This window comes from Phycodurus eques, chromosome 5 (genome assembly GCF_024500275.1).
Source record: "Phycodurus eques isolate BA_2022a chromosome 5, UOR_Pequ_1.1, whole genome shotgun sequence".
Taxonomy (NCBI): Eukaryota; Metazoa; Chordata; class Actinopteri; order Syngnathiformes; family Syngnathidae; genus Phycodurus; species Phycodurus eques.
The window spans coordinates 25,902,406-25,917,648 of NC_084529.1; the positions used below are offsets into that span (position 1 = coordinate 25,902,406).

Below are 15,243 nucleotides of genomic sequence, written 5' to 3' on the forward strand. Positions count from 1 at the left end.
CAGCTCAACCGGGACTCCCAGGGAATGACGGAGTTTCACGACGCCGACGGGCAGCCGGTCACACTCTGCCTGACCGAGGCGGTGACTGTGGCGGGTGAGCTAAACGGAAGAGCCATTCATTCCTGTTTATTGGTCAGGGCCTTGTTTGTTTTTCCATCCATAGTTCGAAGCGGGTCCCTGCTGACATGCACTGATTACACTATGACATGGCTGCAAACATAGAGGTTCTAGTTTACACAGTTAGTGTTGTCAATTTAGCGATTTGGTTGCCATATTTAGCGACGCTTATGACCCTCCAAGTGACTGGTTTTCCCCAAAAGCAACTTGCAGCTTTAATTGCTGCTAAGAAACAGACAACATGAGTGGAATCATCTTCGCATTGTGTTCATATGACAAGAAAGCCACCCAGTGAAACGCAATCACTGAGTCAGTCTCGCTGAACATTGCCAAAAGACATGGTGCCCATTTAGACACTGCAAAAGTGATGATTTACCCACTTTTCAATGTTTATTTTTTGGGTAACTTTTTATTTATATTAAGGTTTTAGACACAGAATAGGAACATCAGAACATAATAACACAGAAGTAGTGAGGCACCGAAATGAAAATTCTTGGCTGAAACTTTCGGCAACAGAATTTACAATGAGAATCAATTTCACTGGCTCAATACACACGTTATTTCTACTACAATTTTTAACAAAAATTGTTTATATGTGCCTTGCAACTAGTTCAGGGTGTACCCCGCCTCTCGCCCGAAGATAGCTGGGATAGGCTCCAGCATGCCCGCGACCAATAATGAGGATAAGCGGTACAGAAAATGGATGGATGGATTGTTTTGGAAACAGAGTGAGGCCCACTGAACGCAACTGAACTATGTACAATTTTCAGGAGTGGCCAACCATCTGCAACTAACAGGAAAACCCTCTGATGAGAAATTTGAATCACAGATGAACGGCGTTGCAGCGTCTCATGTTACAACCATTAAAACTGCCATTTTGTATCACGAGCTTTGACAACGAAAATTATGTTTCCGGGTATGAAAGGAAATCCAACCTGCTGCTGCCAAGACATAATACAGTATGTATCGTATATATCTGTAGTGTTTTACAATAATGCTTAACTGGGAAAAAAAGCAAAGTGTGGAGAGTGTCTGTCACCGAAATGCACGCCTGCTTTTAATGAATGAGCGATTGTTGCAACCAGCCTCCCAAATGTCCAGACTTTCCCCTTTATTTATCACTTGTTTCTTCTCATTTTTATAGTAAATCTACAGCAGCCTGGGCAATCTGTTTCTTCCTTGACAATCGCACCATGTTGTTTGTGGTTCAAATAAAAACAAAAAAATACCGTACAGAATATGTGGAGCCTGAAAATGTTGTTTACCGCAAAGAACACCAGGTGTCACAGATTTGTCATTTAAGAAAGTTGGTAATGATGCCAGCGTCCTTAGCGATAACTGCTTTCTAACAAGAAGTGAGTATTGGTTAATAAACCCCTGTCTCCCTGAATACCTTACACACTATGTCCCACCGCCGTTTCGTGTCAGCGCTTCTACAGAACAGAATAAGCACACAGAGGAGCCAATGGTTGCGTGAAACGGGTTACACAATAGCGACAGTGACATCACATGGAGTAACACACTGGAACAAAGACATTCAGTAGTCAAGACTGAAAAAAAAACCTCAATTGTGGTATGTTTCATTATGCTGTACTTCCTTGACATCACCTGTCTCTGGTGACATATTGAAACAAAACTATATGTGTGTGGAGTTAATACTTAAGATCAGGGGTGTTAAACTCATTGTAGTTTAAGGGGCACATGCAGACTAATTTGATGTCAAGTGGGCCTGAAGCAATATAATCAGCATAATAATTAATATAAATAAAAAGTTTGTGTTTTTGGTTTGCTTTTAATTCAAGGCAATTAAAGTACATTAGGAAAATATTTATTCAATGGATTATCCTTTTACAAAAAAATCTGAACATCCACAGGACTATCTTTTTATAAAAAATTCAGAACATCCTCAGATTTCTCTAGAAAAATTTGATCAGTTTTTCCAGCTACGTTTGTCCTATACTCCATTTTCTACATGAAATATTTCTCATGGACTCCTGAATTTTACAAACTAGAGTCACAGCTATTTTAAATGTATAAAAAAGAAAAGTGATCACCTGCCCTGTAAATCTAGAGACCGACCGACAAAAAACACATTTTATGGCATTGTATGAACTAGAATTCTACCAAACCAAACTCTTTTGTAGTGAACCTGTAGACTCAGGCCGGCCGCACACTGAGCGACGAGGGATAATGCTACTGAAATGCCACACAGTATGCGCCTGTGCAGGGTTCTCCAACTAGTTTTCATGAGGCCATCGGCAAGTTATTTTTCTATGATTCAAAATTTACATCGCAGGTGAACAGTTTCGCAATGTCACTGATCTAACGGCCTATCAAAAAGGCCTTGAGCTCTCGCAACAAAAATGAAATTTCTGGATATGAAGTGAGATCCAGCCTGCTGCTGCCATGTGGTACCAATGCAGTATAAATGTAAGTACAATGTACAGTAATGCTTTGTTTATCGTGGGGGTTATGTTTCAAAACCCCTGCAATAGACGGAATCCACGAAGTAGTGACCAGTTATTTGCTGTATTACCGGTACTTTAGCCATCTGCCATCAGAGGGCTTCCGCTGGCCGGCCTCGTGCTGGCATTTGGACGGATGGCTTCTCCGGCCTGCGGTGTCGTTGCCAAGGAGGTTGGGCATGCATGCCCGCGTGGGCTCGCGCCTCCCCAGCCAGCCGGCTCGCTCGCTAGAGAGACCGACTCAGCCGCCCTCCCGGCTTTGGCCCGGCGACAAAGGCGACCGCTCCGTGAGCTGGTGGCGAGCTGTCCGCTAAGCACAGAGTTTCTCCAGACTGCTCCCGCTCCGCCACACCCAGCTCGGCTTAGCTGTGCATCGCTTACATTCTTTGGAAAACTTAAAAATCTGTGGGTCGTAGTTTTGCTTTTCAATTTGTGTGTTATCAGGTGCAAAATGCAAATTTTGACTCGCAAATTGCGATGTGAATCTGCTTATTTCGAGCCTTGGTACCGGTGGCTAAAAAGCAAACTGTGGGGAGTCTCTGTCACATAAAGGCATAAGTGCAGTCAGTGAATGGAAAACCAAAGCTTATAAACACACTCCTTTATTTCTAGGAAGGGCAGTCCATGACTTCGTTGGCAATCACACCATGTTGTTTGTGGTTAAAAAAATAAAGTCCAGTATATGTGGTGACTCAAAATATGGTTTCCCAATAGGAACACCATGGGTCGCAGTTCTTCCTGTGGCACCGAGTTGGCATATATGCGAGGGTCAGTTGCCTGGAATGTAACTTTCTTTTTTGTGATTGTCCAGTTTGGTCAAAGTCGGCCATGTTGCTCAGTGTGTGGCGGGCCTTACATTTAATAGCACATTTTAAAAATGTGTTTTTAACGTGCGGGAGCAATAAAACTATAAAAATCGGTCAGTGAAGAAGGTTTCTTTGTGGGTCTCAAAGTTGTGGTCCCTCCTCAGATGGTGATCAGATGGACACCATGGACACAGTGAGCCTGCAGGCTGTCACCTTGGTAGACGGCTCCACCGCCTACATACAGCGCGATGCCAAGCCAGGGTTTTCTGACGCGCAAATCATGGACGGCCAGGTCATCCAACTGGAGGATGGCTCGGCCGCCTACGTCCAGCACGTGTCCATGCCCAAAGCAGGTGCCACTTCGGCGTCATTGTCTAAGTTAACACGTAACGTCTGTTGAGATTTACTGAGAAATGACGTGTGTTTGGATGTTCCAGGAGGAGACAGTTTGCAGCTGGAAGATGGACAAGCATGTTCAACTTGAAGATGGAACAACAGCCTTCATACACACACCCAAAGGTATTGTGAAAAACAACTCATTCGAAAATTTTGTTAGTGTTTCTATTGTTTAGCTCACAAAAGTCTCAAGAATCCATGCTTGAAAAGATACATGGTGTCTTAAATTGGCCGTTTTAGCATCCATTTGGCTGTTTCCCAGGGGTCCTTCAAAGATACCTATTGCTATCAGATTTAAAGCACTTATGTATACAAGGCAGGTTAAAATGTGAAACGTTCGTGTTTTTGGCAAATAATATGGGTGGAGAATGGCACACCAAAACAAATGCACATGATTCCCTGTGTAAACTGTATCTCAAAGCATATTTTTAATTAACTGTGGCGTAGAGGTCACACCATTAGACAATTTTTTTTCTCACATCATTGAAAAACTTTTCAACTCCACGTATGCAAACCGAATTTAAAAAAAGGCTGCCCTGCAATTGGCTGGCGACCACCACACACCTAATGTCAGCCAAAATAGGCTTCACCTCACCTGTGATGTTAGTGAGCATAAGTGGTATAGAAAATGGATAAATTAAGAAAATAAGTGGTATAGAAAATGGATAGATTAAAAATTTGTTTTGTTTTCAAACCTTTATTTGAATCTCAAAAGTTCATTGAGGGCAAATTGTCATTTTTTCCAGTGATGTGGAAAGCACATAGGACAGTAATGGAACAACAACAGATGATGCATTGTTAAATGTAGATGTAAACTTAATGTGTTTAAATAGTGCATGGTAAAACATGTGTTGTGTTTGACTATTGTGACTTTTGTATAGACTTTACATCGATCTGATCGGTATCAGCCGATAATTAGCATTTTATGCTGATTGGCTGAAAGACAAAGATCTGCAAAAGACATTTACTCCGCAGAGCCATTGTGTAAAGTATATTTTCAGTCCAAAAGCTAGTTTTATTTTTAGCCTTGTCGTCTGTCTTTTGACATAGTACTGTAAATATCTGACAGCCAATAAATATCTGACAGCCAATAATTGTTTTTGTTTTTTTAAAACATGTCGGCGGTGTGGGACAGACAACACGTCTGAGACAAACAATACGTAAAGCCTGGATCAAACGACAAGACAAATTTGGTATTTCACGATTGCTCTATGTCAGACTACTGCAATAAAATCTTCGCATCCATTTAAGATCGCGGGGCTTTATCTTGTCAACTCAAACGCGACCGGATACACTCGTTACCACGGCGACGGCATCGTGACACGTGTATTATAAGAACAAAATGGGGGAAAATGTGTGCTGGTGGTCACCATTGCTCTAGAGAGGACTTTCTTTCAAGGATTGCTTGAGGTACAGTGTATTCAGAAAGTATTCAGACCCCTGTAAATGTTTCACTCTTTGTTATATTGCAGCCATTTGCTAAAATCATTTAAGTAATGTTTTTCTTCATTAATGTACACACAGCATCCTATATTGACAGAAAAAACGGAATTGTTTAAATTTTTTGCAAATTTATTAACTCATTCACTGCCAGCCGTTTCCTGAGCAGGGAACCCCGAGACTGACAGGTATTTTTGAGCAATTTCACTGATTTTTCAAGCCCCACAAAATATGATGTACTATGACAATGTAAACACCAAAACCACCAAATGAAAGATCAGACTCTCTTCTTTCATCATAAAAAAACTAAAAAAGTTTGTCTCTAGCTTGTACCGTTAATTAGTAATCAGCAGTCAAATATAGGCTAATTTCAGCCAAATCTGTTTCTGGAAGAAAAAAACTGAGAAAACAGCCTTTTTGTGAAAGCAGACACATCAAGCAGAACAATGACTTTGACACTAATATTGTTTTTCTTTAGATAAAATCTCAAACATCTGAACATAAAACAACACTGAGAAAGTACTTTTGACATAAAAATAATTTATTTACAACTATGTACATAATCCTCATTGCAGTTATCCAGAGGCTTGATGATCATCACATAAACTGCACAAGACCATCCCCGTTAAAAAAAACTCCATTGACGTCTTTAGACGGCATTGGCAGGGAATAGATGGATTCTTTATGACGTCTTTGTACGGCATTGGCAGGGAATAGATGGATTCTTAATGATGTCTTTGTACGGTATTGGCAGGGAATGAGTTAAAAAGGAAAAACTGACATATCGCACAGCCATAAGTATTCAGACCCTTTGCTCAGTATTTAGTAGAACCACCCTTTTGAGCTAATACAGCCATGAGTCTTTTTGGAATGATACAAGTTTTTCCCACCTGGATTTGGGGATCCTCTGCGATTCCCTCTCCAGTTCTGTCAAGTTGGATGGTGTACACTGGTGGGCAGCCATTTTCAGGTCTCTCCAGAGATGCTCAATTGCATTTAAGTCAGGGCTCTGGCTGGGCCATTCAAGAACAGTCACGGGGTTGTTCTAAAGCCACTTCATTGTTATTTTAGCTGTGTGTTTCGAGTCATTGTCTTCTGGAAGGTGAACCTTCGGCCCACTCTGAGGTCCTGAGCACTCTGGAGAAGGTTTTCGTCCAGGATATCCCTGTACTTGGCCACATTCATCTCTCCTTCAATTGCAACCAGTCGTCCTGTCCCTGCAGCTGAAAAACACCCCCACAGCATGATGCTGCCATCGCCATGCTTCACTGTTGGGACTGTATTGGACAGCTGATGACCTGGTGCCTGGTTTTCTCCACACATACCGCTTAGATTTAAGGCCAAAAAGTTCTATCTTGGTCTCATCCGACCAGAGAATCATATTTCTCCCCATCTTGGAGTCCTTCAGGTGTTTTTTAGCAAACTCCATGCGGGCTTTCATGCGTCTTGCACTGAGGAGAGGCTTCCGTCGGGCCACTCTTCCATAAAGCCAAGACTGGTAGAGGACTGCAGTGATGGTTGGCTTTCTAGAACTTTTTCCCATCTCCCGAATGCATTTCTGGAGCTCAGCCACAATGATCTTTGGGTTCTTCTTTACCTCTCTCACCAAGGCTCTTCTCCCCCTCAGTTTGGCCGGACGGCCAGCTCTAGGTAGGGTTCTGGTCGTCTTCCATTTAAGGATTATGGAGGCCACTGTGCTCTTAGGAACCTTAAGTGCAGCAGAATGTTTTTTTTTTGTAACCTTGGCCTGATCTGTGCCTTGCCACAATTCTGTCTCTGAGCTCTTCAGGCAGTTCCTTTGACCTCATGATTCTCATTTGCTCTGGCATGCACTGTGAGCTGCAAGGTCTTATATAGACAGGTGTGTGGCTTTCCTAATCAAGTCCAATCAATATAATCAAACACAGCTGGACTCCAATGAAGGTGTAGAACCATCAAATGGCTGAAATATAACAAAAGAGTGAAAAATTTAAGAGGATCTGAATACTTTCCGTAAAACAACTGTATGTTCACATACTTTTAATACGATACGGCTCGCAAGCAGGCAAAAAAACGTTGTGTAGCCTATCAAGCTAATGCTAGTGTAAACATGCCGGCGTTATGTCGAATCATGCTCTAAAATGTCGGTGTGTGTGTGAAGTAATTAATCAATTACAGTAAGTTAGCACCCATTGTTTCCGTCACGTTGTAATGTTGGTTTGACATGACTGATTAGAATACATGACCTGACTCGAAGAGTGATTTCCAACCTTTATAGAGCGAAGACGCATAGTTTACAACTGGAAAATATCACGGGACACCAACAAACAAAAATGTCACAAAAAGTAGATGCACAGTAATTACTGTATGTACTTCCTGCCATCTAATAGAAGAGCATTTATTTGTTCTGTCTGTCACTATGCCTTACTGGCATAAATGGAGGAAGAAAGATACATTTTTTGACCAGTTAAGTACAACTTTATAATTTCCCATGGCATACCTGAAGATCGCTCATGGCACACTAATGTGCCACGGCACGCTGGTTGGGAATCACTGGACTAGAGAATACTTTTGAAGATACTCAGTATACAGTACACAAGTATATACAGTAAATGAACAAGTCATTTAAATAGACACATTGCTCAATCTTGTGATCGGATCTGTGATCGGTTATCGGTTTTTAAACTCGCTGATCAGCCCCAAAAATCCTGATCGTATAAAGCCTACTTTTGTAGAGTATTCCAGGAAAGATGCAGCAGTAAACGGTAACTTCAGCATGTTTAGTGGCTGTTTAGAGACCAGTTTAACCTCCTGGGCTTAATGCTGGCCATTTTTGTTCACCTTGACAGGTTGCCTTTGTAAATGAAGATGAGCCAGACCATCCCACTAAGTGCTATAAAGTGCAGTGATGGGTGGACTAGCTCTCAAATAATGAATCTATGTGCAGTGACAAAAAAAAAAGTATTTGTTGTTGTGGAGCAGAAACGTACGAGCACGCCGGTCTGCAGGAGGTGCAGCTGGAGGACGGCAGCACGGCGTACATCCAGCACACGGTGCACATGCCACAACCCAACACCATCCTGGCTATCCAGGCCGACGGAACCATCTCTGACCTGCAGGCCGAGGCCACTGCCATCGACCCCGAAACCATCAGCGTGCTGGAGCAGTACACCACCAAGGTGACCTGAGCCATCACCTATTATGTATCTACTTGACCACTCTTCCCGAGCTAAAGCCGAGTGCACACAGACTGATTTTTAACATCCTAACCACTTTTTAAAATGTGAGAGACCCTATACATGATGGGGGGGGGGGAAATGTGTGAAATGTGAGAGACCCTATACATGATGGGGAAAATGATGGGGACCCTATACATGATGGGGGAAAAAATTTGTGTGTGTGGTGTACTCTGATAGCCATCACAGCACACTGCACACACAACTGTCTTAGTACTTAGACTGACCTGTGAGAGGGAGTCACTACATTGCCTTTCCAGACTCTTTTCCTTATCTTCTTGTTGTTTTCAATGACTTGACTTGAGCGTGCCACCGTGGATGAGTGGTTTGCACATCAGTCTCACAGTTCCAAGGTTGGGGGTTTGAATTCTGGAATTCTGGAATTTTCTCCGGTACTCCCATTTCCTCCCACATTCCAGCACTCCCGTAACCTTAGTGAGATTAAGCAGTATAGAAGATGGATGGCTATTCACTATTTTATTGTGACTGGCTCATTCCCTTTCACCACACAGTTAGTCCTTGAACTCTGTGTTGACCACACAACATTTCCTATTGTCAACTGTTTTACGAGCAGATCCTGGAGCAGAAATCACTCTTAACACATCCCACACCACAGGCTAATTTCTGAGGATAAGTTTTCTGAAACAATCAGGCCTCTGCTGACTTTCATATGAATGTGGGGGGAAACAAATACACAGAGCTGTTTGGAGAGAAAAAAAATCACTTTTAACACACCCCACGCCACAGAATAATCGCTCAGGAAAATATCTGACAATTGGACCTCTGCTGACTTTAATTGCAAAAGAGGGGCGGGGGGGAATGCTCAAATCTGGACTGATTTTCAGCATGCGAATATTTTTTTGGCCCTGATCGGGGAGGAAATCATTCATCATCATCATTCATCAGGCATCATTTCTGCTCAGGTGGAGAACATCGAGAACCCTTTGGTTCCCTTCGGCAGAGTGGAGGCAGACAATGGGGTGCACATGCGGGTATGGAAGAATATAATTCATATCCAAAGACGTTATCATTTTTGGAAGTCATGGTGTTTTTTCACGTCCGACAGATTGTGCTGCAGGGTCAGGAAAACAGAACGGCGAGGGTGACCAATGTCAGCGAGAAGTCATTCCGCTGTGAACACGAGGACTGCGGAAAATTGTACACCACCGCACACCATCTCAAGGCGAGTGTTCTGTGCATATTTACATTATTTACATTATAAATTTTTAGAATGGTACCTTGACTTACAAGTGAACCGATTAAAGGTTTGTTTATATATATCTATATAGTACAAACAGTCAAATACAAAATGAGAACGCTCCCAATGAACTGCTGTAGGCCACAACTCGCGCCCCAGATGCTCATACACAGACTAACCCAGTAAACCCAACTAACTAAGCCAGCCGGGCTTCAGCTCCTGAAGTCCCTCACTCGGACATCCAACACACGAATACCACAATACGTGCAGTAATTACACTTTATGAAACCAGTTTATTTCATTATATATTTACATTCTCATTTATTGTTTTTTTTTAAACAATGCAGTGCCTTTTTTCTTTATTTAAAAAAAAAAAAAAATGAAATTTTGTTTTGGGGGGGGGGGGTGGAACAGATTTTTGGCATTTCAAGTAATTTCAATGAGGCATATTGATTTCACAGATGAGTAAATGAAGTTACGAGCTTGGTCATGGAATAAATTAAACTTGTAAGTCAAGGTTCCACTCGTCAGCCTCATTAACGTTTGTGTGTTGAGGCAGGTGCACGAGCGCTCGCACACAGGAGACAAGCCGTACATATGTGACTATCCGGGATGTGGGAAGAAGTTTGCAACAGGTATTTTTTCCTTCTCATATAGTTTTTTAAAACAGATCTATTATGACATTTTTCCCACTATTTAAAACACTACCCATATCTTTTAAAAAAAGGTCTCTGACATTCTTGAGTCAAAATATACAAAGGAAAAAGAGTTACAGCCATGACCACCGGGTGCAGAGCGAGGGCACTGGCCTAAGTGAGGGCTACTCATTGTTGCCAATTTTGTTACCTTTCCGACCCCTCCAACCACTATTTTTGTATAAAACCCAGAGCAACAAGTCTAGAACACAAACTTTTTGTGGTATTATTGGAGACTTGCAGAGAGTTTGAGACTCCCTCTAAAGCAGATGTTGACCCCTCTGCGCCCAGACTGCAAATGTATGGCTACCACTGGCTAATTTAACCATATCACCAGAGGTGTCAAAAGTATTCGTGTTCATTACTCAAGTATAGATATTAGGGTTTAAAAATACTTCTGTAAAGTTTAAATGTCAAATCAAGCGTTTTACTCACATAAAAGTAATTGTTTCAAAACTACTTATAGTATAAAACTAAAAGTAATCCATCCATCCATCCATTTTTTGAGCCGCTTCTCCTAACTAGGGTCGCGGGATTGCTGGAGCCTATCCCAGCTATCATCGGGCAGGAGGCGCAGGGTACACCCTGAACTGGTTGCCAGCCAATCGCAGGGACTAAAAGTAATGTAAGGTGAAAAAGATTCCATTAAGGACAAAAGCTTAGGCCATGTCACAGGAGCCTGTTGCACACTACCCCACCTCCCCCAAAAATATTTTTTCTAAAGGCCATAATATTACATTGTTTTAGCTGCATATATGCCCATTGAAAAGGACCACATTTAGTAGTAATAACAAGTGAATGTGCCTAGAATGCAAATAGATTAAAGAACTATACTGAGCATTAACATTCATGGAGCGGAAGTGGCATGCTATCAATTACCCTTATTGGAAGGTGTGCATCCAAACTTTGCTTCATGAACCTGTGAGGGCCATAGATGTAAGATGACAAAACTGGCCAAAAGTAATTTGTGTACCCAGGGCTGGGTTGGTAACAATTACACAGTAGAGTCCTGTCAAAATGAATGATTAGTCCAAGTAACACACAATACATTTATAAGCATTGCATATAGCAATAATGTAAACTCAGACAACATTTGACTGAAGTCCAATATCAAGTCTCACACCCTCCCCACCACCTTGATAAAAACAAGCTTTCAGTGTACCTCAATATGCTTTTTCGAAATTAAGTGGTGAGTTTTTGAAAGCCATTAGCTTGCGGGACTTGAGTTCACAGGATTTGCAGTGGGATCAAAAGGAGTTGTTTTGGCATCCAACCATTTCGTATTCCGGGTACGGCCAGGGATGTACAAGCGTGGACTGTCCTTTCTGGCTATCACCCTCCTCCCTGCTGGTACTCTATTGGGACTTTTGGTTTGTGCTCTTTGCCACGGACCTCTTCAGGGCTAGGCTATACGTCTGCTCTCTGTGTCCCAGTGTGACAATTTGTCTTTGTTTTGTTACTTTGTGTTATATGCAGGTGTGATGGCTTGCATACAAACAAATAGGGCTCCGGAATGGTATACATTAAAATAAAATCAGAATCACTCTTTTCTGGCGTGATTTATCTGGATAGGTTTTTGTGTGTGTGTGTTTTTGAACAGTGACAAGATGGAATGAACACAATCCAAAATTAAATAAAAAAGGGCTTTTTTTTTTTAAAGTGTACGGAGTAGAAACTACAGATATTTGTGTGAAATGTAAGGAGTAGAAGTAAAAATTAGGCTGAAAAATAAACACACCTGTAAAGTATACATAACCAAAATTTATATTTAAGTAAGGTAACAAAGTATTTGTACTTTATTACTTGACAGCTCTGTATACCACAGAAGCAAGTGTCCATAAAGATGATTTGATTGTATTTTCACTCCTGAGGGCAGCACTTAATCACAAAGGGTCTGAATTAAACTTTGTCAGTGTGCAAATCCTCGCTATTACTCTTTGTTTTCAGTGAACGCCCACATGTATGTGGTTCCGCATTCGAAAATTCACCTATCTACTGATTTTTTTTTTTGGGTGGGGGGGGGGGGGGGGCTCTATATCCTTTTATATGATGAAAAACTAACCTATTTGCTGTTTTTGTGCTTAAGCCAACGCAATACAAGTATGACTTTGGCGACATCGTGGTGCCAAAGAACTATATTGAAGTGAATTGAGGAGCGCCATTTAGGGCATTGTAGTGCTTTGCTGCCATCTTGTTTCATTTTTGTGACAAGGATCTATGTTGAAGTGAGCTGATGTGTGTCATTTAGACATAAGTAGTGCTTTGCTGCCATCGTTTGGCATCTATCGGAAATAATTAACCTTTTGGGGGGTGTCTTTTTGTCACCGATTTTTGCTTTTTGCTGCAGGGCTTGGTCAAGCAATTAAGAAGTCACTTTTATGTACTATTCATCCATCCTCAAACTTTTTATCCACATTAGGGTTCTGGGTGTGCTGGAGCCTCTCCCACCTGACTTCAGGGTGGTGCATCCGCTGGGCTGGCCAATCACACAGCCAATCGCCAGGCACATATAGAATAGCAACCGTTGACATTCAAATTCACACCGAAGGACAATTTTAGTTCCCTTTAAATCCTTCTTATTAGAAAAGAAATGCATTTTTATGTTAATTATCGCAAAGTGAAATGCCTACTTTAATCACAAAATAACAAGTGAATGTGATTTAAAACAAATCTTGCCCCCCCCCCCCCCCCCCCAACCAACCCCCAACCCCCAAGGATATGGACTGAAGAGTCACTCACGGACGCACACTGGCGAGAAGCCCTATCGATGTCAGGAGCTCAACTGCTGCAAGTCCTTCAAAACCTCGGGAGACCTTCAGAAGCACACACGCACACACACAGGTACGCAATCATTACCGTGACCTCTGCCAAGGCTTCAAATATTTACTTCTTAAATGTAATTTTTTTTTTTTTTACATTTGTCAGCTCATGAATGACTATCATCATCAATGTCATGAGATCCTCCATAATTACAGCTCAGATACGAAGTGCTCAACATAAATGATCTTATTTTGACGAACTTGTACTAGGAAATACACCTCAATTGGAAGCAGCTAGGCTAGCCTTGACAAATGGGCGATGCTACCAAGCTTTTTTTTGCCAATGAAGATGGAGTCAAAGTTTGATCATCAGTTCAAGAATTCTCCATGAAAAAGGGTGTGAAATTGAAATTGTGTTTGTGAAGTGTTTATTCTTCTTTGTTATTATTATTGTTATTCCAGAAAGTACATTGCCTTTTTGGGGGGCTTTAACCTATTCAAATTCTTGACCAGCTTATGTTGGCAAAAATTTACATATTTTAGTGGTCCCAGAATACCCATATGCAACCCCCCACCCACTAATATGTCATTGTGACAGGACGCAGGAAAATCAATAAACAATCTGCAATGAAACATACAGGTAGTCAATACATTTTGTAGGAAGGTGCCTTTTTTAAGGGATTTCCAATGGCCACCAAAATCTGAACCGTGTATACTTGTTGGGATCAATTGTCAAGTCTCTCTCTGGGTTTGTGGCATTGCAGGAGAGAAGCCGTTCAAGTGTCCAGTGGAGGGCTGCGGCCGGTCCTTTACCACCTCCAACATCCGTAAAGTGCACATCCGCACGCACACGGGCGAGCGGCCGTATTACTGCGCTGAACCCAACTGCGGCCGCTCCTTCGCCAGCGCCACCAACTATAAGAACCACATGAGGATCCACACCGGTAAATTCCTCTTAACTACAGCGCTACCTCCAAGGTCCATCGGAATCAATTCCTTGACGCTGGTAGAACTTCAACATTTCCGATTGAGATTATTTGAAATAATTTGTTCCAGACTAATGTCCTTTATTAACTGTATAGGCAATGTATTAAAACCAGTGATTAGAGATTATTATTGGTCAAGGAAAAGGGCCGTTAACCTATATTTGGAGCTGATGTTTGTTTGCGGTAAAATGGAAAAATATCGGTGACAACATTTTTAATAATGCAAAATGCATGTGGCGTATGCATCGGACACATCGCTGAACACAAATACGCCCCAGCCCCATGTCAACAATTTTGCCAAACATTTGAGTATGTGCCAGTTATCTGTGCTAACACTGCAGCGCTGCTTACTTTTTGGCATTCACATAATAGTGCTTCCGTAGTCCGCCCGTCACTTGAAAGTAGTGGATCTCCCCCGAGCCTAGCTTCCAAGTTATGGGAGGAACCACGTGGTGTGGCAGTGGTTATTATGTAAATTAGCCGCATTGTAACATCACTTTTGGGCAGAATTCAGAAATGCTTTCTCACAGACACATTTTGGGAAATAGGCAGAAAGCTCAAAGGTTTCCTTGGGTGTTTAATTTCTTACTTGATGGGTGAGCAGGCAGTCCAGAGACTAACTCTTTGTATGCAAACATTTTAAAAGCCAATTTACATAATACATCCATGTATGACAGTGAAAAATGTTGAGGACCACAGAAATTAAATGTTGTTATTACCATTTGTGCCTTATTCAGGGGAGAAGCCGTACGTGTGCACTGTGCCCGGCTGCGAGAAACGCTTCACCGAGTACTCGAGCCTCTACAAGCACCATGTGGTGCACACCCCGTGCAAGCCATACAACTGCAACCACTGCGGCAAGACCTATAAGCAGATCTCCACGCTGGCCATGCATAAGCGCACCGCCCACAACGACACGGAGCCCATCGAGGAAGAGCAGGAGGCCTACTTTGAGCCACCCACAGGTGAGTGCAACGTCATGCATGTCCATGCGGGAATTTTTTTTGCAACAGGAGGAAGTGCTATGTTACTACGATGAACTCTTGCTAGCCCGCCCTAAAAAAAATTTCGATTGCCTATATTTATAAATTCAACCCTAAATAGACCCAACACTATGAGCCCCAAACACTTTATCACACTGTGTAATTTAAAGCGCGTCCAATCAG

At 42.1% G+C, this 15,243-nt stretch overlaps 1 protein-coding gene across 1 annotated transcript in view; it reads left to right on the forward strand.

Moving 5' to 3' along the window:
- Positions 1–15,243, forward strand: part of znf143b (zinc finger protein 143b) — a 28,117-nt gene that overhangs the window by 6,371 nt on the left and 6,503 nt on the right. Inside the window, 11 exon segments of the mRNA XM_061678336.1 lie at positions 1–94; positions 3,553–3,741; positions 3,826–3,860; positions 3,862–3,907; positions 8,186–8,382; positions 9,363–9,431; positions 9,506–9,622; positions 10,197–10,272; positions 13,048–13,173; positions 13,856–14,035; positions 14,815–15,042. The exon segment at positions 1–94 is cut by the window's left edge and continues 22 nt beyond it. Of these exon segments, the coding sequence (XP_061534320.1) occupies positions 1–94; positions 3,553–3,741; positions 3,826–3,860; positions 3,862–3,907; positions 8,186–8,382; positions 9,363–9,431; positions 9,506–9,622; positions 10,197–10,272; positions 13,048–13,173; positions 13,856–14,035; positions 14,815–15,042 (1,357 nt within the window).